Consider the following 21,544-nt stretch of genomic DNA (forward strand, 5'->3'; position numbering starts at 1 on the left):
ACGTCCGAAGAGATGATGTGAACTACGATAACTTTTCTCTCAAATTTGATAGATAACGGCCGAACATTAAGGATCCAGAAATCATCTCCTTCGTATTACTGATGATTATCGAGGTTGTAGCATTAGTTTGAGGTACCGATAACCGAGAAAAATGTCAAAGGGCGAAAATAATACTCGTGTAAGGAATCGGCAAATTGTCGGATTTGGAAAGGATATGAAAAATACACAATAAAGCATTAATTGATTTCTATGTACATAATGTAAGGACATTCCTCGCAGGTTTAACTCTTTAATTGGATTAGACAACGGTGTGTGTATGTGTGCTAAATTATTTATCGGAAAAAAAAATCTTGCTTCTAATAAGGATGGGTATGGTATTGTGTGTCCTAGTGATCCTGAGACGTGACTAACTGTTTGAAGTATAGGGCTCCTTTGTGGTGCCCATCCGTATGATCTTCTGTAAATACGGAAGTTCTAACAAACTACTGCTAATTAGCTTGTTTTGACTCACAGGCTTTTTAGGCTTGTAGCTGATCGCGTAGTAGTATAGGAGGGGGAGCGAAATAGAATCAAACCCCTAAAAGGCGAAAAGGGGCCTCACCTTTGATTGTCCCCGTGCCGTTCCCCACACCCTTGTTTCCCGCCATTCCACCACTTGAGTCCCACTTGAGGCGATCCGGGTCCGCGTGCGGGTTTATCTGGGGTTGGGATGCCTGTGTAAATCCGAAAAGCTTAACACAGGAAACCCAATTCTTACTTAGACGTCAATATCGAATATTGCTACAGAATGAAAAAAATACTATAGCGCTTGTTACGAAAGCTATTTACTTAGTAAGAGATTATAGCTTTTGCTTCAAAATTAAATTAAAGTAGTAGCTGAATTTTCGTGTAATTTTTCAAAAAAAAACCCTTGAGCAGACGATCAATGAGTCAGCGGTAAAGTTGAAAGAAGAAAACAGATCAAGTAACACACAGGAAGATGGCCGAATTTAAGGATGCTTGCATCCCACATCATGACTGGCCGGTAAGACTCGTTATTATTTCGTGATCTTTAGGCTTTTGCTTCAACAAACATCATCAGGCCCCATACTTTCATCTTGTATGTGTTTTCTACCAGATCCTTGATTGCAAATGGAATTTTGTTTCTGTCATGGAACGCTTGCAAACCCACAGTTCTAGGACAAAATCTTATTTAAAAATTGTATTGTCTCAATAGATCTAAAAACAAATAGACAATGAGCTTCAAAATTGTGTTCAAAATTGATTCAATCTTTTTAGTTTGAAAAATATAAGCTTAAGCTTATAGCAAAACAATTATAAATTTTGTTTCTATATATTTATGCACTGATACAACTCATCTAATAATAAGCAATTATTGGATGAGGTTGAGCATGATATCGTAAATTATCAAGACAGAGGCTATGTAATCTGCGGCAGATAACACAGCTTAGGTCTTAATAATTTAGGATATCATGCAGTAACCGAATTCAATAATTGTTTTATTATGCATTTTGTATCCTGGAAAAACATTAACATGAACATTAAATTATAGAGACATCTCAATGGATCTCAATGCAATTGGCAAAGATACCACAGAGTGACTTTGAATGAACTTAACATGTATCACTTTTTCTTTGAAACGTGAAAATGACCCTCACCCCGACCTTTTTTTGGATGGAAGAAGGGTTGACGATGTCAAAACCCATGAGCATCTTGGGGTAACTTTGACTAGTAATATGACTTGGAAAGAGCACGTTGTAAAGAAAAGTGACAAAGCATATAAACGACTTAATTTACTGAAATCTTTAAAGTATAAACTAAATAGATCAACTCTCATTTGTTTATATAAAAGTTTAATTAGGTCTCTTTTGGAATATGCTGACGTTATTTGGGATAATTGCTCTAAAGCTGAAGTGGAATTGTTAGAACATATTCAGTACGAATCTGCCAGAGTGGTCACTGGTGCAATTAAAGGAACTAGTTCTAAACTTTTACGTGAGGAATTAGCGTGGGATGAGTTAAGCTCTAGACGTAAAGTTCATAAACTTGTACATTTTTATAAAATTGTGTCAAATGCGACCCCTCTCTATCTTTCCGAGTTACTTCCTTCCACAGTTTATCAGCAATCAAAACGCGCTCTCAGATCAAATTCTAATTTCTGTCTTTTTCCTTGTAGGACAGAACATTTTGCACAGTCTTTTTTTCTGTCGGTTGTTAAATTATGGAATTCTTTGGATCTACAAACTAGGAATATAGGATCTTTGCAAACTTTTAAAAACGAGATTTGTGACAAATTCTTTTCCCCAAAATATAACAAATTATTTGATTATTCCTTTTCCAGAACAGCGTCTATTCTACAAACCCGGCTTAGACTAGAAGCGTGTGCTTTAAATGAGTATTTGTTTCGTATCAATTGTTCGCCTTCTCCGAAATGTGTTTGTGGGACTTCGAATGAAACAGTAATGCACTTTTTCTTTGTATGTCCTCGATTCACTGCTCAACGTTCTTCTTTTCTTACCTCAATTGCACAGATTTGTGGATCATTGTGGACAAATTTGTTCTCAAAAAAGCAAAAATTAAATTGTTTACTTTATGGCTTTAAGGAATTAGACTTAAAAAGTAATTGTAAACTATTTTCTGAAGTTCAAAAATATATTCTAGCTACTAATCGTTTTCAATCTGACTTTGATGCTACATAGTTTTTTTTCCCCCTATTGTTATCTCATTATAAGATTGTTGTACTAATTTTAGTTCGTATTTATTGTGTATTTATTGTACTTATTTTCTAATTTCCGCTTTTGCTATTTATTATTTATATTGTAAAATAGACGTAAGCCCCCTTGTTAAGTCTCGTTGCTTTTGGGGCAAATGTTATGATAAATATGTTTAAATAAATTAAAAAAAAAAAAGAACTTAACATGATAAATGTATTATCTGTAGGTTTTTCTACAGATAATACATTTAACATGTCGAGTTCACACGATATCAGGGATTGGTTGAGGGCCCTCGACTAATCACAATTGCAATACTTAGTAAAATGTATAATAATAATAATAATTTACTATTGGCCATATTAGCTTAATACTGTCTTTTTCTTTAGGCTACTATTATGTCAGTTGATTGCACTGGTAGTCATGTTGTCCTTGGAGCGTAAGTAGAAATGATCTTAGTTTAAGGTTTCTAGATATTTCTGTACATTCACATTGACACTACTCCATTTTATAGTTCCATTCAGTGACCAAAAATATTAGTTTCAAGCCAAGAATAGAGTTGCCGCGTGTGATAAGAAGTATAGCTATACTATGGGTAGAAACTCCACAATAATGATAATAACAACTTTATTAGACAGGGTAACACCGTTACCATAAATGATAATTTTCAGGTGGCCCTATCAACTTGGAGTTATTATTTGTGGTCACGTAATGGCACTGACTATAAAATGGAGTATACATTCTATCACATTTGGTGTTTGGACTGTGTACTTTTCTGTACTCAAAGACTTATTGCAAGTATTATCATAGGAAAACCATTCTCCAAGTATTTTTTAGGTGACAGAAATAAGTATTCTTGGTGATTAAACAGCAATGGTACTTGGGACATCAGTTTTTTTCCAGAATTTGTTTGTAGTTATTTCACTCTAATATATATTATTTTGAAGAATTGCTCTCAGAGATACCACACCTAAATTTCATTTTGTATGAGTTTATCTCAATTTAAAAAAACCGAACACCTCTTTGCAAAGGTAGCTATGCACTTGATTAGCATCAGCAATCATTGCTCCATATTCACAATAATATGGCACAGTTCTCTACCGATCAGAGCAAGCACACTATACACCCTTCTCATAATGGCTGAGAAAAACGAGGTCATGCAGTCATCTTGCAAGGCTGAGCAAGGCTGCTCATTCAGAATAAAGGTGGATAGCACGAGTACAGGTCAAAGCAAGAGTTAAATTTTTATACTTTTCTCTTATAAACTCATTTAATGTACTTTTATATCTTGTATTGTGAACTAATGACTGGGTGACCTCGTTTTTGTGCCCTTTTCAGCCATTATGAGAATGGTGTATGTAAGCTAGTAATATTATTGTTTATGTATTGTAATGAATATTTATTATAATTAGGAGAAAGGGACTGGGTTTTATCAAGATGGATAATCCATCAGTCATTGCTAAGAAGGTCATGAGAAACAGCAAATGGGAATGTGGAACTACTGAATGGAATCCACATCTTTCTCACAAAGACATACTGGCATCTGTAGTAAGTAATTGCCGTTAACCTGTTTGCTTATCTAATCTATTAAGCTTTAGCTGTTATATCATGATCACAGCTTGTGACAATCACAAGAGGAGCTAAGCTCCAACTAGGTGAAAGCCCAAGATCAAATTAGACCTTAGTAGTTGTTTTTTGTGGAGGGAGAAAAACTGGAGAACCCGGAGAGAAACCCTCGAAGCGCAGGAGAAAACCAACAAACAACTCTAATGACATATGAAATCGAGATCTGCACGACTCGAACTCGGGCTGCATTGGTGAGAGGTGGTGCATTAGCAGCGCATGACACGTGGCTTCTCTTGCTTAGACAATAGTCACAACAGATAAAACTGGCCAATACACTGCCCTCAATCAGAGTACCAGTACTGTAAATGTACTGAACAATTTATTTGATTGATCCTATTGTCTGCTTTACTTGCCATGATTGTCATCTCAATCAGCACATAGCAATGAAAACAGTTAAGTAATTAAGTTTCTTCTATAAGAAAGAATTATAATATAATATATAATATAAAATGAAATGCTATTTCCTTTGAATATAAACAGTAAGCTACAGGCTGGATGCAGGGGGAATCTGGAATCTAGAATCTGGAATCCCTATTCTACTGTAGCTTAATCCCAACTATAGTGTAGTATTGGGGTGTAACACTGATAGGTGCTGATTATGCTTTGCAACTGTGTGACTTTCAGTCCAACCAAAAAGCAGAGATTTGGAGATGGAGAGAAGGGAGTGGTGTTCAACAGCAAATTCTCAGAGCACATACAAGAGCAATAAGGTATAACAGCAAAATGCGAACCATTTCTTAAAGACCTTACAGCCAGTTTCATGTTTCTGCAACCTAACCAACTACAGATGTCTACTGTTTTGGCTATTGTCAATCACAATTATGATGGGCTAAGTGCATTCCTAGTCATTCCTATCAGTCACTAGGGATAAATATTCTGCCTCAAGATTTGACAGCTATTTTCCCATGGGAAATTGGCTGTTGGCTTGTTGTGAATATTTATCGCTCATTATCAGAATGCACTCAATTTCCTGTGCGTGAGGGCTTTGTAGAGATTCTACTGTAGTATTAGTATAGTAAATTAAAAGCTAAATTTGTGTTTTCTTTTTCTGTGACAGTGATTTGAACTGGTCTTGGTATGACCCTCAGTTGATATCCACATGTTCAGTTGATCAGTTTGTTTATATCTGGGATCTTAGGTATGCTGCATAGGACATAAAATAATGTAATTAATATATTCATTTGAGATGAGAACTAAGATAAAAAGACTAATTAATTATCTAACAAAATGTAGTATTTAGTGTAGTATGTAGTGGAATAATAGTTATAACTTCTCTGGTAACCTAGGGGTAGAAGGAATAAATAAAGGATAAATTATAAAGGAAAAGATAAAAATAAAAAAAATAAAATAAAAACAGGCAAGTAAAGTAAGCGACAGGCTTGAACTTGTACCTTATTTTATTCCCTATATAAAAATAAAACTTTTTTTGTTGTTTTCACAGAGATAGCAAGAAACCTGCCACTTCTCTGCAAGCAGTTGGTATGAAAATCATGCTGAGAATACATTATTAGTCAGACTTTTTTATTTATTGCCTGGAAAAAAAACATAAGGTTCCTGGTACCTTGTGGATAATAAAACTCTTTGTCTTGGGCATAACAGGGCAGTAGCCACCAATACGGTTGGTCCAGTTTTAACCGCACCACTTTTTACCTTCAGAACCATTTTTTCCCCTCGTAAAAAAATTTTTATTACCCAAGTAAATAAAAAACAGGACGACCTCTTTTAAAGACCAGACCACTGTTCAAGTGGTGGCTACAGTTGCATAATGTTTTTTTTTCCAATTCAGACCATGTGTCTTTTTCTTGAGAATAAGGGTCTTTGCCTGAGTTGCATCCAAATTTAATTCTTACAACCGTTAAAAAAGGAAAGGATATTTTAGGGAATGACATGTACATGACTTGTAGTCTGAAATAGGAAAACATTACATCCAAGGTAAAGAGATCTATTATCCAATGATCTCATGCTAATATGCACTGCTTCGGTACTTGGAAAAGATTTTTTGTGCCCAGCCAGTATGGACAACAGTTTGGCCAAAAAGATCATCCCCAGCATTGTAGCCCAGCATCTGCTGCAAGGAAAGATGATTAACACCATTTATTTTGCAAGTTATTAACAATGTACACCCCAATGTATTCCCCCCCTCCCACTTCCCCTTCCTCAATGTCTTTGAGGTGCATCCTTTGCAGCCCAGCATCTGCTGCAAGGGAAGATAATTAACACCATTAATTTTGCAAGTTATTAACAATATACAGAATGATTTACCTTGTCTTTTTTTGCATCTAGTTGGTGCTTCTCAAGTAAAGTGGAACAGAGAAGACAGGAATGTTCTTGCCACAAGTCATGATGGTGACATAAGAGTTTGGGATCTTAGAGTGAGTAGAACGAATAGGTCGACGTTTGCATGATGGTGTCATTGACCTCTCCCTTGCACACTTTTCTTTGTTTAGTTAATTAGCACCAATTGTCTTACTATTCTCATGAAGATATACAAATTTGAATAAGAAAGAAAATTTGCGAAGCATTATGGTAGTAGGAGTCAAATGACGTCAATCATCGAAACGTCAAATTGCAAAGGGACTGATAATAATGGTGATGATGATGATAACGATGACCAGTGTTGGTGCTGATCATGGTGGTGGTGGTGGTTGTAACAATGATAGTAGGACAAAATGGTAACTAAATATATATATGCACATAATCATGTACTTGTAATCCGAATAATTTGTGAGTCATGGACCAGATGCGAGACTCGCGCACGCTGGTGTGGGGCTTGGCTTGTGGACGGGGGTATCTGGCGTGATTTAAAGTCACCGATTACACCGGATCGCTTCGTTCACGGGTTAGGCCTCGCATTGGGGTGGGTTTCGCATTTGGTCTATGGTTGTATTTGATGTAAATCTGATTCAGTGTATGTATGATTTGAGATGAGATTAAAAAAAGGGAAAAAAAGATAGTAGTAGTAGTGTATATTTAAAAACATGGCAGCCGGATGTTACTATGATGATGATATCGGATAAAAAGGTTATTGTGCTATTAAGGGAACCATGGGAGGTGCAGCGGTACTGCATGCATTGGCCTCTCACCTCTAGGGTCTCAGCTTCGATTCCTAATCTCGACATCATGTGTAAGGATAGTTTGTTAGGTGTCGCGCTTGATTCGAGGGTTTTACTCCAGGTTCTATGGTTTTCCTCCCTCCGCAAAACCTAACAGGCTGAATTCCAATTCGATCTGTGAGTTAGCCATGACCTGATGTACATCAGCCCAGAGTTTCTCTCATGATAGCGATAAAATTTGAAGGTTGAAGGACTTGAAGGTTGCGCTTTTTGCCCTTTAGTATGAATCCATTTTTCATCATTCTTCATATTTTCTTTTACCCCACAGAAAGGTAACACTCCAGTAGTGTACATTACAGCTCACCTATCCAAGGTCCATGGTATAGACTGGTCACATCATAGTGGTACCTCACTGGCAACTTGTAGTAACGACTCCACAGTTAAGGTAGGGATGTGCTTACTATAGGAAAGTGGTGACGAACGTAAATATATTATATTAATTTTAGCTACATTTTGATGGAAAAGTCGAGATTAATGTGAATTTTTGTCTTCAGTTGTGGAATACTAAAAACCCTCAGCAACCCGAAGCAAAATTGAATGCCAGTTATCCTGTATGGAGAGCACGATACACGGTGAGTCACTGTCGGGTAACGAACCAAACCTTTCAGTTTTATCGACCCTAAACCTCCTCTGGGTTAATCAAAGTCAGGGCACGGTAATCTTGCAGATCGAACCCTGAACCAACCTCTTGCGGGCTGATCTAAGTCAGGGCACGACTACTCACAGATTGAATTCTAAACCAACTTCTGGCGGGCTGATCAAAGTCAGGGCACGGTAAGCTCACAGATTGAACCCTTAACCAACCTCTAGCGGGTTGATTTAAGTCAGGGCACGATAAATTCACGGGTCAATTTGAAATTTTGCGTGTTAGTTGGGTTTTGCCGAGGGAGTAAAATCGGATAGCTTCCTATAAAAACCCTCTACTCACGTGATGCCAAGGAACCATAGAGGGGATAGATAAGTGCATCCCCATCTGCCATTTCGGTCTCAGCTTCTATGTTCTTCAAGTTGCTAAACCTGACAATGATTTTGCAATTTAGTTTATAAAGGTTTTTATTTGCAGCCCTTTGGTCATGGTTTGGTGACTGTAGTTGTACCTCAACTCCGTCGAGGTGAAAACAGCTTATGTCTGTGGAACACAGTGGACATGACCTCCACAGTACCTCCCCCTGTGCATACATTTGAAGGACACACTGATGTGGTGTTGGATTTTCATTGGAGATCTCATGCTGACAATGGTAAAGAGTAGTTAACTAACCCATTTCCATTGTTCCTATTCTTGGGATGCGTGTTGCGTTGTAACCGCCATTTAGGTGGACTTTGACAAAAGTTTTGGTCTTGGTGTCTTTTGTCATGTCAACCAACATGGCGACCACGTCTTCTGTCCTTTATTTTCATGGGAAGGGATGTACTGACTCCACCAATACCAAACCCGCCCCCCCCCCCTAAAAACGCAAACACGCGGAGCTCTAGCTTTCTCAAAATACAAAATCAAAATACAAGCTGTCGAAATTCTATACTGTGGAAAGCAAAACATCAACTAGGCTAATACATTATATAAGTCGAACCGCGATAGGAATGGGTGTAAAACACAGGGAACCCAATTTAGTTTAGGTACGCTAAAAAATGAATAAATGAATAAAAACTGCGCGCCCATTGCACTCTAAATTTAAAACAAAAACAAAACAAAAAAAAAAAAAAAAAAGATTTTGCACTATTTAGTACTGTTTCGATCTAACACGGGATTACTGCATTTTCTAACTAGGAGAAGAAGAGTTCCAGCTTATCTCATGGTCTAAAGATAACTGCCTGAGACTGTGGGCAGTAGAACCACTAACTATTGCTGTAAGTTACTGAAGCACAAACTATCATGTCGTGATATCATTATCATCATCTCTATTCACGACAGAAAACACATGGGGTCATTACGTACAATACCGCTGTACTCCTTGGTTACACATTCATGGGTTAGCCTCTTATCAGTGTCTAATATTCACAAATACCAACGGTAAAGTAAAGAATGCACAACTTCAAAAATACAAAACACTTTGAAATTCCACGGACCTCTACTGGAACACATGAATATTCTGCACAAAATCAAGGCTAACCCTGAGCAACAGAGAACTCAAAACTAGGTCCCTCTCTGCTAAACCTTTATCGTGTAGAGAGGGACTGGGATGGCAGGGGCGGATCCACGGAAGGGGTGCAGGGGGTGCGCACCCTTCCCTGGTTTGACTTTGTGCCCCTACTTCGAAGATAACCAATACAAAATCATGTTTTCCCCCTCTGATTATAAGGGGTTCACCCCTCCCTATGTTAACTTTGTGCGCAGCACCCCTCCCTGAACAAAATCCTGGATCATCCCCCGGATGGCAAAATGGTTTGAACAAAGCCGATACGATCATACGTCATACATTACCCCAATATTTACTATCAGTTAAAAATATAATTGCCCTGAACATTGGAACTGTGACCAATAGGTTTTTTTTGACCAATTTGTCTTTTCTTTTTTTATTCCAGGCATGCAGCGACAAGCCACAGGGTGACCGCGATGGAGTTATAAACCTGTCTGTGGAGGCGTTAGCAGGTGGGAACCAGATGAATGGATCTTTTGAGGTCATTAAAGACAAACGTTCGTCTTCTACACCTCAAACACTGCAGCAGGAATTCGCTTTGATTAACGTTAATATTCCTAACGTTATCGTGGAACAGGTAAAACGGGTATATGGCTGTACGAGTGACAATAGACCCCTTGCATTGAGTTCCTAGAGGAATTGCTCTGGGGGACAAAACAAAAGGGCGTCTTTCTTATGCAAAAAAATCCATTGTTTTGTCCCCCAGAACCATTCCTTTCGGGACTCAGTGCGAGGGGTCTATAGCAGATATTAAAATAAAATAAAATAAATTGACTTTATTTAACGAAAGTCAACATAAATTACTGGTAGCCCAGTAGTTTCCATTATGGCCCTCCTACAATTAATAAACTGAAATGAATGATCAAAGATACATAAAGTGTGTTAAGAATCCCAACTGGCAAGGAGGCAAACCAGTTGGCTATTTACAAGCATGGTCGAGATTGAATCTGAACTAATCAGAAATCAGGACAAATACAGTCTTAGCTAGTGGCCACAGCGGGACTCGAACCCGGCACCACCGGATTGCGAGACCGACGCTATGACCACTCGACCATGCTGCCCCATTATGGATGAATCCAAATAAGATGCAAATTAGACAGCAAGCATTGTATCGACCCGATAGCCTCACTTCTATCATTCTTAAAACAAAAGATTATTTTATTGCGGGTTCAACTGTAATAACAGCTATTGAGTTTCCGCTTGATCTGTGAACCAAATCTCTCTTTCTTTAAAGATGGATGCTAGTCAGCGGTGTTGCACGCTATCAGTAGCCAGTAGTACCAAGGTGACTCTATCTATCCACTTCCCATCGATGTATCCTGACAACGCCATCCCGTCCTTTGAATTCACACCTGACACAACTTTACCGCTCAATACAAAGACTAAACTAATCAAGGTTAGTAAATAATGCCCTACTACCCTCGTCTTCGTGTTATTCTTTTTAATATTAACTGACACGAGACATTGTTTTTAAAACAACTTACATTGACTGTTAACACTGTACTGCATGCTTTGCTAGGGAATTTTACGATAATCCTACAAGAGAAATAAAAATTAACGATATCGCAATATTTGTATTATTTTGAATCCGGAAATCTTTTTGATAAAACTGAACAGAATTACTTTCAACATTACATTTCTCGTGGCGGTGCGCACACACTCAGTATAGCCCGTCTTTAGTGTAGACCATGGTAAGAAACTATATAATGAAATTCTCTTTATCCCTTAGACACTACGAGAAACAGCACAGAACCATGTTAAACTGAATCAGACATGCCTGGAGCCGTGCTTAAGACAACTTGTCAGTCATCTGGAAGAAGTGGCGGTAAAGCCGTGACATAATCACTTAACTGTAACATTACGTGGTCTAGTGTTCACTTGCGCGTACAGCTGTCTTTCATAGCGCAATCTTAGTTTCTGCAGGGGCGAATTGTTGGGTTTGCGGCTCGTCTTAATTTAGTTTGGGATATTAATTTTTACCTTTTCTTTGTCCAAAATATCCCCAGAGCAATAGCATGAAAACCTGGAAGCCATATTTTAAGAATGTTATTGAGAGCATGCCTCAGACCTGCATAGTATTCTGCGTAAAGCCCCGTTTACACTAGCGATTTTTGCGGCAATTTTTGCTGCGATTTTTGTGGCAATTTTCGGAAATATAAAATCTTTTGTCTCATCCTTCAAAAGAGGCATTCGTCTAGGAAAATCTTGGTATCCTGAATAAAACTTTACGAGTAAATTCTTTACCATTATTTATTATGGACAGGATCGCCGAAAAAATCACAGCAAACATCGCCGCAAAACTCGCTAGTGTAAACGGGGCTTAAGATTTGTCTAACGCCAAACTTTTCCGGTTCCTGGATCAGCCCCTGTTTCAGGACACCTTTATATTTGAGTAGAACAATTCAGTCCCCCTTAACTAGTACTATTATTATTACTATATTATTCAGGTTCAAGAAGAACGAGTCATGGATCTCCCACCCCAGATCCCTTATCGACGTGACCCAGTGACGTATGGTAGTTACCAGGACGCGGCCATTCCTTTCCCCAGGACATCGGGAGCACGGTTCGCAGCTAACGGTGTGTCTAAAGTTAACATTAATTTGTCAGTAAACGTTTTTTTAATCATAAACTTCAGAAACGGCTTCAAAATTTCTTGAACCCTGAATCAACCTATGCGCATGCGCGGTACAGTGAATAAAGTCTCGTACCCAGAGCCCCTCGGTCTTGTTCTTCTCCCGAAGAGGAGCCTCTGGGTAGGAGACTGCAGTGGATACGTAATGTGTGAAAGTATGGTTTGGTGTCTTTCCCTCAATTTTCGTTTTGATGTGAAAAACGACTGTGAAGTACATCCAGGTGAAGTGAAGTTATGTATGCTGGATTGAAGAGTAAATTGCGTGTGTTCATGCTTTGTAGGTCTTCTTGTTTGTTTTACTCGTCCAAACGCATCAAATGAACCCACCCCAAGGTAAGGACTGTTTATTCATCATTCATACCCGCAGCGAAAAGCCTGTAGTTGATTCCGTGTGTCTGACCTAATGACAGATGACACATATCACTGATTCATAATAAGCAATACACAGTCAAGCAAAACTAAGACGAACAAACCGGCCATGGACCTGCAAACAAATAATAAATAAGGAAACAACTAGAAAGGAAACAAAAAAAAAACAAACAAAAAAAAAAAAAAAAGAAACAAAGAAAGAAAAGAAAAGAAAAGAAAAAGAAAAGAAAAGAAAAAGAAAAGACCACAACAAAAAACAAATAAGCAGTAAAGCAAAAATCAACCGACCGACCTAACAAACAAACAGACAAAGAACAAATAAAGCAGGCTATTACATGGAGGCTTGGAGAAATTACATTGAATTTTCTCTTGTTGACAAATAGCTTGCAAGTGACCATGTAATATTCTATGTATAATTTTTTTCAATGAAATTACTCAAAAATTACACCAAAATTATCCACCCCCGACGGGACTCGAACCCGCAACCTTCGGCTTAGGAGGCCGACGTCATATCCATTAGACTACAGGGGCTGGGTTGGTAATGGTTAGACAACTTGTACGAGACTACAGTATCCAAAGGTACCATGAAATATTCCACGAGTCACTTGTTCTTTGTAGTACATATGAGTGACAAATAGTGAGAAAATTCCATAGGTCATTTATTGTGATTTTCGGTCAGTTTTTTAACAGAATTTGCTAAGCTGCCATTTTGGAAAAAATTGGTACCCTCTATAGCAGCCCCATAATTCAGTGCGCGTCCTACTCGTTACCAGTTTTCCGCGCAACAACGTCGGAAAAGGCAATAGAGAGCCCTGAAGTTGACACAGTTGACTGCAATTCACTGCTATCGTTTTTGTTTCAGATCTCTGTCAGCCCTGTCTGCGTACAATTGTCGTCCAGGAAGCGGACCAGCTCTGCCACCTTTAATCAAGTCTAGTAACACCCTTACCGTAAACCCAAGACATTCACACACTTTCAGTTCCTTTGGCAAGCAGTTGCTTGGAGGATCTCAAAGAAAGGGAATATTGAGAACGCTAAGCCAGGTTTGTTTTTGATAACTGCATCGAGCAATAGAAAAAAAATAGCAAACGTTTGTATTGGCGCACAGTCGCTGTGTGGGGCGCTGTCATTCTTTACTTTTAGGATAATCTTGAAGCCTTCAAGGGCACGGCACGGCATGGCACGGCATTGCACGACGCTTGTAAAGAAATCATTGAACTTAGCAATGTTTCCTACAATTCCCAACCTCAATTTATTAAACCAATCTCTAGGTTTCAAAGTCAGGGTACGGTTAACTCACCGATAGAGTTAGAATTTTGCTGGTGAGGTTTTGCGGAGGGAGGAAAACCAGAGAACCGTCGTATTAAGACGGAGAACCAACAAACTCTTCTCATATGTGAGGATAAGTCCAGGAACCCAGAAGGGTGACTGACAAATGCTCTTCACAATTGAGTCCCTTTCATTATTTACTAAATAGCAGGAATAGATAATATTTCCCCTTATTTCCATGGATTAATGTATTTACAGGAAGGATCAAACCGTCATATGTCAAGCCGAAACGCCTCTACTTCCGGTATCGTGGAGATTCGTGACGTCAGCGTCCTTATGCCTTTACATCAAACCTTAGCTCAAGCTTACACGTAAGTACAAGGCAACTTGAAGAAGGCTTTCTTATAAGTCTAGGCTGGTAGATTCGAACCGTTGCAGTGAGGGAGAACTAAGGGCTGAGAAAGGAACACCCCTCCCCCCTTGTTTGCTGTGCGTCCAGTCCTGACGTTAAAATGGCTCCGTATTTATCGTTCAATAACATAGTTGGGCATTTGTTGTAATGGTCATTTGGTTAGTTAAATGCGCCACATCCCCTCACCCATATAAAAATTTTAATATACATAAACAGGTATGGAAAAATAATGATTATACTTAAGTCATAGTGATGCTTAAATACGGGAAATTATCTTCACATGTGAAGATATAGCTTGTGCCCTGCCACACGTTTTGGATTTTAGAAGCTAAAGTCGTTGAAATAGGTTTGCTAAGCTAGATATCCTCTTTGTAGACCCTTTGCATCTAGCGTGACGTCAAAGTAGCTCAATTTGGAGGACATAACATTAGGTTTCCCGCCAATTCTCAGGAGATTTGATATATTCCGTTTTGTCCTCCTTAGGCGTCACATGCAAGGCTTCTATACGGCTATGCAATATCCAATTCAAGTATCAATATTATTAATTTAATTAATGCCTTGATTCACTGTAGACTTGAAGGAAATGACGTAGTAGAAATATGCAAGAAGAACCAATCAGCTGCGATGTCTGTGGGTCGAAGGGACTTGGTACAAACATGGTCCCTTTTAGCACTGGTGCTGGACAGGACATTGGCTCAATTTGCAGAGATTGTTGATATAACTCCATGGGCAAGGCACCCTTTTGGAAGGGACCTTATCAAGTCGCTGTAAGTATACTTCAAATGTTTACTTTAGTTCTTTCCTATTTTAGGACAACTGAGGCACATCCAGCAGCGTATTGGTGCGACAATTAGTATAAACCTATTAAAGGTCTATTAGAAATCCTTCGCTCTGATTGGCTGATCTATTAGTGGTATATTAGTGATAGACCAATATCGGTTTTAAAAACCAAAACAACGCAAAAAATAAATTTCTTCCCTCTATAAAAAAAATCGTATTCATTATTCGTCCGATTCAATTAGTGAAGCTTTTGACTGGTATACAGTGGCGAGAGAACGAATTGCCGCTAAAAACTCTATTTTGTCTGTAGAGTAATTTCCCTCACCGTTTTAGAAAATCGTTTGAATTTCAGTCTCAGCAAAAATGTTTTGCGTCAAACGAGCAAACTTTTGTTTGAATACCTAAAAAATGTTACCAACGACAGTTCTAGAGTTTCGTAGTGCAACAATATCTTTTGACCAGTATCGTTTTCATTCGGGTACTCCCATGCAGGGGGTTTCATTGAGTTTTGAAATGACAGGAGAGGGTCATGAACTAGCCGAAGAGTGTAAGTGAACATCTTACAAACTACTAAGCTATAACTGCGATTCCCAGTCACACGCGACCAACTAGGCCTTCATCGAAAACGAAAAATTGAGTCAAGCTATCGCTATGACTATGATTTGAGTTTGTCCAAGATCATCGTTTGTGATTTAGGTCTCAGTTGGTCGCGTGTGACTGGGAATCGCTATAATGGTAGTTTAAGCCGTAGAATTTCGAAACCCCTGCCCAAAGAATATTTACTTGTATCGCTCGTATAGAGTGTGTGCAACCTTGTGACTCAAAATCCCTTGAGATATAAATAACGATAAAACAGCCGCCATCTTGGTTGATGCAACAAGAGAAGCTAAAGAGGAATGCTTTATTATCGTCAACCAAGATGGCGTCTACGACTCAACGTACGCATGCTCTATACACTTATGCATTAAAAAAATAATTTCTACCACGTCTAAGAATGCAGCATGGCTGTTTTTTCAGGATGAATTACTATCTAAAGATCCATGATATCCAAACACTTGGTATGCTGGCCTGTATCATGTGCCATCCATCGCTACCAGAACCCCTCAAACCCCCAAAGGTCCTCCCCGCAGCTCACTTACCAGGCAGCAAGTCTTTCACCTTTGGAACGACTTTGATCAGCTCATCTCCTCCAATTATCTACGAAACAGCTTTTCCTGTAAGTAACAGACTGTTTATGATAAGGTGATACTTAGCTTAACCATAACTACACGTTCTGATTGGATGAATTACTGGAAGAAAATGGGAAACCATTTCAATGCTGCTACATGTCGAACCGTGTACGTGATGTAAGGCAGTGCTGTTCGTTTCACACTCAAATAGAAACCGCTCTATGTAGAGTGAAGGCATTTAACCCGTGAAATAAAAAATACTAGTCAACGTATAATAGTCAAAAAGGCACAAAAGAAAACAATGGAATTAAGGTCGCCCAATGTGTATATGAATCTAATATCTATTGCACGGGTTAAATGCCTTCACAATAATAGGAAGTTAAAGGTACTATATAAGACGATAATAGAAAAATATAAAAGTATACAATAATACAAAAATAGAATTTCGGCTGACGAGTAGGCGCAGGCTTGGGACCTGTACAACGCTGACAAAGGTACCAAACGTGACCCACTGGAATATTTGTGGACATGATGACGTAAGGGGAAAATAGTAGTTTTCAAAGTAGTATTACTGACGTCATGCATGGATGGATTCATCATTTCCAGTTATCATTCATCATTATCATCAATAGACACCATATCTCAGTTAGAAACAGAAACTTCGGAATTACCGAAAAATCAAAAATTCTGATGTAATATAAACCATTGAATGGGAATCAGAATCGAAAGCTTATTCCAAAGAGTTGGCCAAAAGTCATATCGATTCCTTTAAGAGTAGTAAACATGCTTCCATTATGTTGTTAATTACGTTTTTTAAATGCTCAGACCATCAAGAGAACGAAGTCAGCTGCTAGCAGTGCTAATACAACAGAGCCCAGCCCAAGTGAAATGCCTTGGAGCGAAGTATCTATGCCATATGATAGCTGGACTCCTCCAGAGTTTATTGTCAAGAAAGATTTGATGGAAGAACTAAGGAAAAAACACGAAAACAGCTGCAGGTCAGTAAAAGAGATAGATAGAATGGTCGATTCTTTGAGTGGCCGATTGAATGAATGGAATGACGTGTTTAAAAGATGCACTAGTTAAAAAATGAAATCCACCCCCGACGGGACTCGAACCCGCAACCTTCGGCTTAGGAGGCCGACGTCATATCCATTAGACTACAGAGGCTTGACTGTACATGAGTGTACACGAAGATAGCTGGACACTTCGACGTTCTTCTTTGATGCTCATTAATGGTTTATTGCGATGGACTTTAATTCGCATAAATTAAAGCAAGTTCATTGCGCACAATTTAATTCATGATAAAATCACGTCTGCAGCAGTGCTCACTGACGCTATTTAGTCAGCAAGGGAATACGGTTCTTGTTGTGTCGTCGTTGATATTTTTGCCTCTTTATCACCATCATCATCATCTTCATCATCTTCATCATTATCTTCATCATCATCAACATCATCATCTTCATCATTATCATCATCGTCACCATCATCATCTTCATCATTATCATCATCATCACCATCATCATTATCATCATCTTCATCATCATTATCATCATCGTCATCAACATTATCATCATCGTCATCAACATCATCGTCATCATCATCATCGTCATCATCACCATCATCATTATCATCACCATCATCATTATCATCACCATTATCATTGTCGTCGTCATCATGATGATCATGATTATGATCATCAGATCATCATTACCAATATCGTTTTGGTCATCATCATCATCATCAATAGCATTATGGTCGTCAACATCATCTGGCCTCCTCAATCATGTATATACCTCCAAAATTATGGATTATCCTAGTAAAATTCTCTGCCAATCTGCTTCTAAATTCATCAGCTGCCTGTCGCATATGACCTTACCCTGTGTTCCAGGGGCTCTCTCGACCATAGGTTTCGATTTCGCGGGACGAAAGAACCTCTGCGGTAGCTCAGGGTACACATGGGGGAAAAAACCAGCAAATAAAGAAATAATAGCATTAAGAGGAGAAAAGAACAAGCTAGAAAAAAGCCAAAAATCGAGCAAATATTCCTCATACTTAGCATCGAGAAAAAAACGACAAGTCACCCCCGACGGGACTCGAACCCGCAACCTTCGGCTTAGGAGGCCGACGTCATATCCATTAGACTACAGGGGCTGGGTTGGTTATTACAAATCCTGTATTCTGGTTGATTATGGTACTACGTCAATATTATTGGCGGGCCATTAAGGGCTATTGAAATATTGAATCCTTATCCATCCACAATTGACCTTATTCGTGGTGAGAGAATGTTTTCCCAATTGAACGTGACAAACCTCTGGGGAAATGAAAAGCTATTGTTTTGCAACTCGTCGGGGTATCATCATTATTCCCTTCGTATCCTTTGGGATACTCATGAAGTTTTCGAAGAGTAAAAACAAAAGAAAATGAATCCCCTGGAGGTTCGTCACGCTGAATTGGGAAAACATTGTCACACCACGAATAAGGTCTATTGCGAGATGACTAAGCGATATAAATGCTGTGGATTAATATGTTACTATTTATATAATAGTAATAATAATAATAATAATATCATAATTATATTAGATTATGATTTATTATTATTATTACTATTATTATTATTATTGTTATTATTATTATAGGGTTTCAACACTGATGAACAGGCGAACGCCTCGAAACATCTGTTTTTTAGACCTATTTTTAAGCACTTAGTACCATATAAATTATATTTTTCATTTATATACTCTACATAAAGTGCTACACAGTTTGTCCTTAACTGGAAATTCACTGTCTTGCTTGATGCAAGTCTCTTGCCGCCCTTGGAATGATGCGACGCATGCGCAATTAGAACTTAGAACTGTCAAGGAGAGTAACTAGCTTATTGTTGTCATTGACATTGCTATTGACATTCTTTTTAATAATTCATAGAATGACCAAGTCCAATAAAGTTTCCCTCCACGACCACTTCAAGAGACTATACTCTGATGTTCTGTACCGATGGAACATGCTGGACAAGAGAGTCGAGGTTTTGAAATTTTTAAGTAAGCCACAAGAGACAGGAAAAGGCATAGGTAAGGTGTTTGGACGTTTTGTTATCAACCTATTCTCTTTCTTTCTCGTAATGTGGAACCCACACTAGCCCAGAATGCCTTGCGTTGTTATCTTTATTTTGGTTGATTACGGCACATATCGATATTTCTGTCTCTCGTAATATGGAACCCAAACTATCCCAGAATGCCTTGCGTACTCGTCTTCATTGTGGTTGAATACCATATTTATTTTTACTGTCTACCTTTCGTAATATGGAGCCCAAACTAGCCCAGAATGCCTTGCGTATTCATCTCCATCGTGGTTGATTACCATATATGTTTCTACTCTCCGCTTCTCCTAATATGGAACCTAAACTATCCCAGAATGCCTTGCGTTGTTATCTTATTTGTGGTTGAATACCATATTTATTTTTACTGTCTACCTTTCGTAATATGGAGCCCAAACTAGCCCAGAATGCCTTGCGTACTCATCTCCATCGTGGTTGATTACCATATATGTTTCTAATCTCTGCTTCTCCTAATATGGAACCTAAACTAGCCCAGAATGCCTTGCGTTGTTATCTTCATTGAGGTTGAATACCATATTTATTTTTACTGTCTACCTTTCGTAATATGGAGCCCAAACTAGCTCAGAATGCCTTGCGTACTTATCTCCATCGTGGTTGATTACCATATATGTTTCTAATCTCTGCTTCTCCTAAACCTAAACTAGCCCAGAATGCCTTGCGTTGTTATCTTCATTGTTGTTGATTACCATATCCATGTCTACTCTCTCCCTCTCGTAATAAGGAACCCAAAATAACCCAAAGTCCCTTGCGTTATCTTTCTTGTAGTTGATTGTCTTATCGATTTCTATTCTTCCCTTCATATGATATGGAACTTAAACTAACCCAGATTGCCTACCTTGCGTAGTCATCTTCTGTCGATAAACACAGAACACTTTTACTGCCATTTTATTCTTTAAGATATTTTAAGCCCAAAAAGCCGTTCTATCTGACGTAGTGTTATCATTTATTGTTGCAGAATTCAGTACACGATGTTTTAAGTGTCGACAGAAGATCATTGGTGCGCATTGTGTTTCGTGTATGAGGTTTGGTCTCCAGTGCTCTATATGTAACGTGGCTGTTAGAGGTATGACGTCACTTTTACCTGCCGGAAATACGTAAAACGTATTGCACGTAACACCTAAATGTTCAGTTATTCAACAATTATTCACCGAAGACGAAGTGAATATCGCCTTGTATTCACCGGCCACTCGACCAATCATAGCGCGTGAGACTCTATATTCAAGTCTAAAATTATATTAATTTTTTGTTTTGATTAATTTTGATTGTCGAAAGTCGAAACCCCCCCCAATATACGCCTCTGAAGAAATCTTGAAATTTGGGGAAATAAAAAAAAAATGCTTTGACACTAAGTTTGTTTTCGTAATTCCAGGTGCCAGTAACATATGCATAGCCTGTGGTCATGGAGGACACACCTATCACATGATTAAGTGGTTTGAAACCATGAATGTCTGCCCTACAGGGTGTGGCTGCGTTTGTTTCAAGGATGGACAGTTAATCTCAGAATGAAATCTGCGCATGCGTATTAGCCAGAATCTGTGACTGCTTCGTGGCGCATAGAATTGTGGTTCTTAATTTGAAGATGCGAGACGGTGGGCATAAAGACAAGTTTTCCATCCCTCATTCCATACGTAATCACTGCCGTATTCAGACGAATTGTTTCTAAAATGTAATACTAGTGAGAACGAAATTTATATTAGGTAATATATTGTAGGGCATGGAAATATTTGGGATATCATCAGGAACCCAGTGTGGCTCGTTGCTTTTCCTTCGCTGGTAGCGAGAAATTGCTTACTATCAATCACGTGAGTTTTTGGAGTTGACTGGGGGCAACTAGCGGATGCTAAGTCAAAACATATCAAAATATTGTATTTGACTATTTTCACGACATCAAACCAGAAAACAAGAGATCAAAACAACCTCCAGGATTCTACAAGCCATCAAAAAAGAGCTATTACCGGAAGTGACGTCTATTGATAGCAACCTATAAAGCGACGGAAGTTGACCCCTGGATTCCTGAGGATGATGTATTTGGGACGGTTACCACCAGATAAATTTACTGAATATAAGCTATAAACAAATATTGATAGTCCTGAATGTAAATAATGAATGCAATGCCATTTAGTTTTGTACAAAGACACGCGATAACCATCCTTAAAGGATAATTTGTAAAAAAGAAACAAATCAACGAAATAAAGTATTGTATACATTCTAAT

At 38.5% G+C, this 21,544-nt stretch overlaps 1 protein-coding gene and 3 non-coding genes across 4 annotated transcripts; 1 reads left to right on the forward strand and 3 right to left on the reverse strand.

Moving 5' to 3' along the window:
- The first annotated feature begins 963 nt into the window (after positions 1 to 963).
- On the forward strand, positions 964 to 21,543 carry LOC116296091 (GATOR2 complex protein WDR59). Its single transcript, XM_031704053.2, has 24 exons — positions 964 to 1,024; positions 3,101 to 3,150; positions 4,124 to 4,259; positions 4,962 to 5,047; positions 5,395 to 5,475; positions 5,779 to 5,816; positions 6,621 to 6,709; positions 7,719 to 7,835; positions 7,945 to 8,022; positions 8,514 to 8,688; positions 9,216 to 9,295; positions 9,971 to 10,162; positions 10,820 to 10,981; positions 11,315 to 11,410; positions 12,033 to 12,162; positions 12,499 to 12,550; positions 13,449 to 13,629; positions 14,114 to 14,226; positions 14,840 to 15,034; positions 16,065 to 16,263; positions 17,042 to 17,214; positions 19,142 to 19,284; positions 20,287 to 20,394; positions 20,701 to 21,543. Exons 1-24 carry the CDS (start codon positions 980 to 982, stop codon positions 20,835 to 20,837), a joined length of 2,856 nt encoding a protein of 951 aa, XP_031559913.1. The 5' UTR covers positions 964 to 979; the 3' UTR covers positions 20,838 to 21,543.
- Trnar-ccu (transfer RNA arginine (anticodon CCU)) lies at positions 13,045 to 13,117 on the reverse strand. The gene has a single exon. It is a non-coding gene; the product is annotated as a tRNA-Arg (tRNA).
- Positions 17,314 to 17,386, reverse strand: Trnar-ccu (transfer RNA arginine (anticodon CCU)). The gene has a single exon. It is a non-coding gene; the product is annotated as a tRNA-Arg (tRNA).
- On the reverse strand, positions 18,298 to 18,370 carry Trnar-ccu (transfer RNA arginine (anticodon CCU)). Its single transcript has one exon. It is a non-coding gene; the product is annotated as a tRNA-Arg (tRNA).
- Position 21,544: the final 1 nt, after the last annotated feature.

This window comes from Actinia tenebrosa, unplaced genomic scaffold (genome assembly GCF_029948245.1).
Source record: "Actinia tenebrosa isolate PJP-AT-01 unplaced genomic scaffold, QUT_ActTen_1.0 PGA_scaffold8__29_contigs__length_14323225, whole genome shotgun sequence".
Classification (NCBI taxonomy): Eukaryota; Metazoa; Cnidaria; class Anthozoa; order Actiniaria; family Actiniidae; genus Actinia; species Actinia tenebrosa.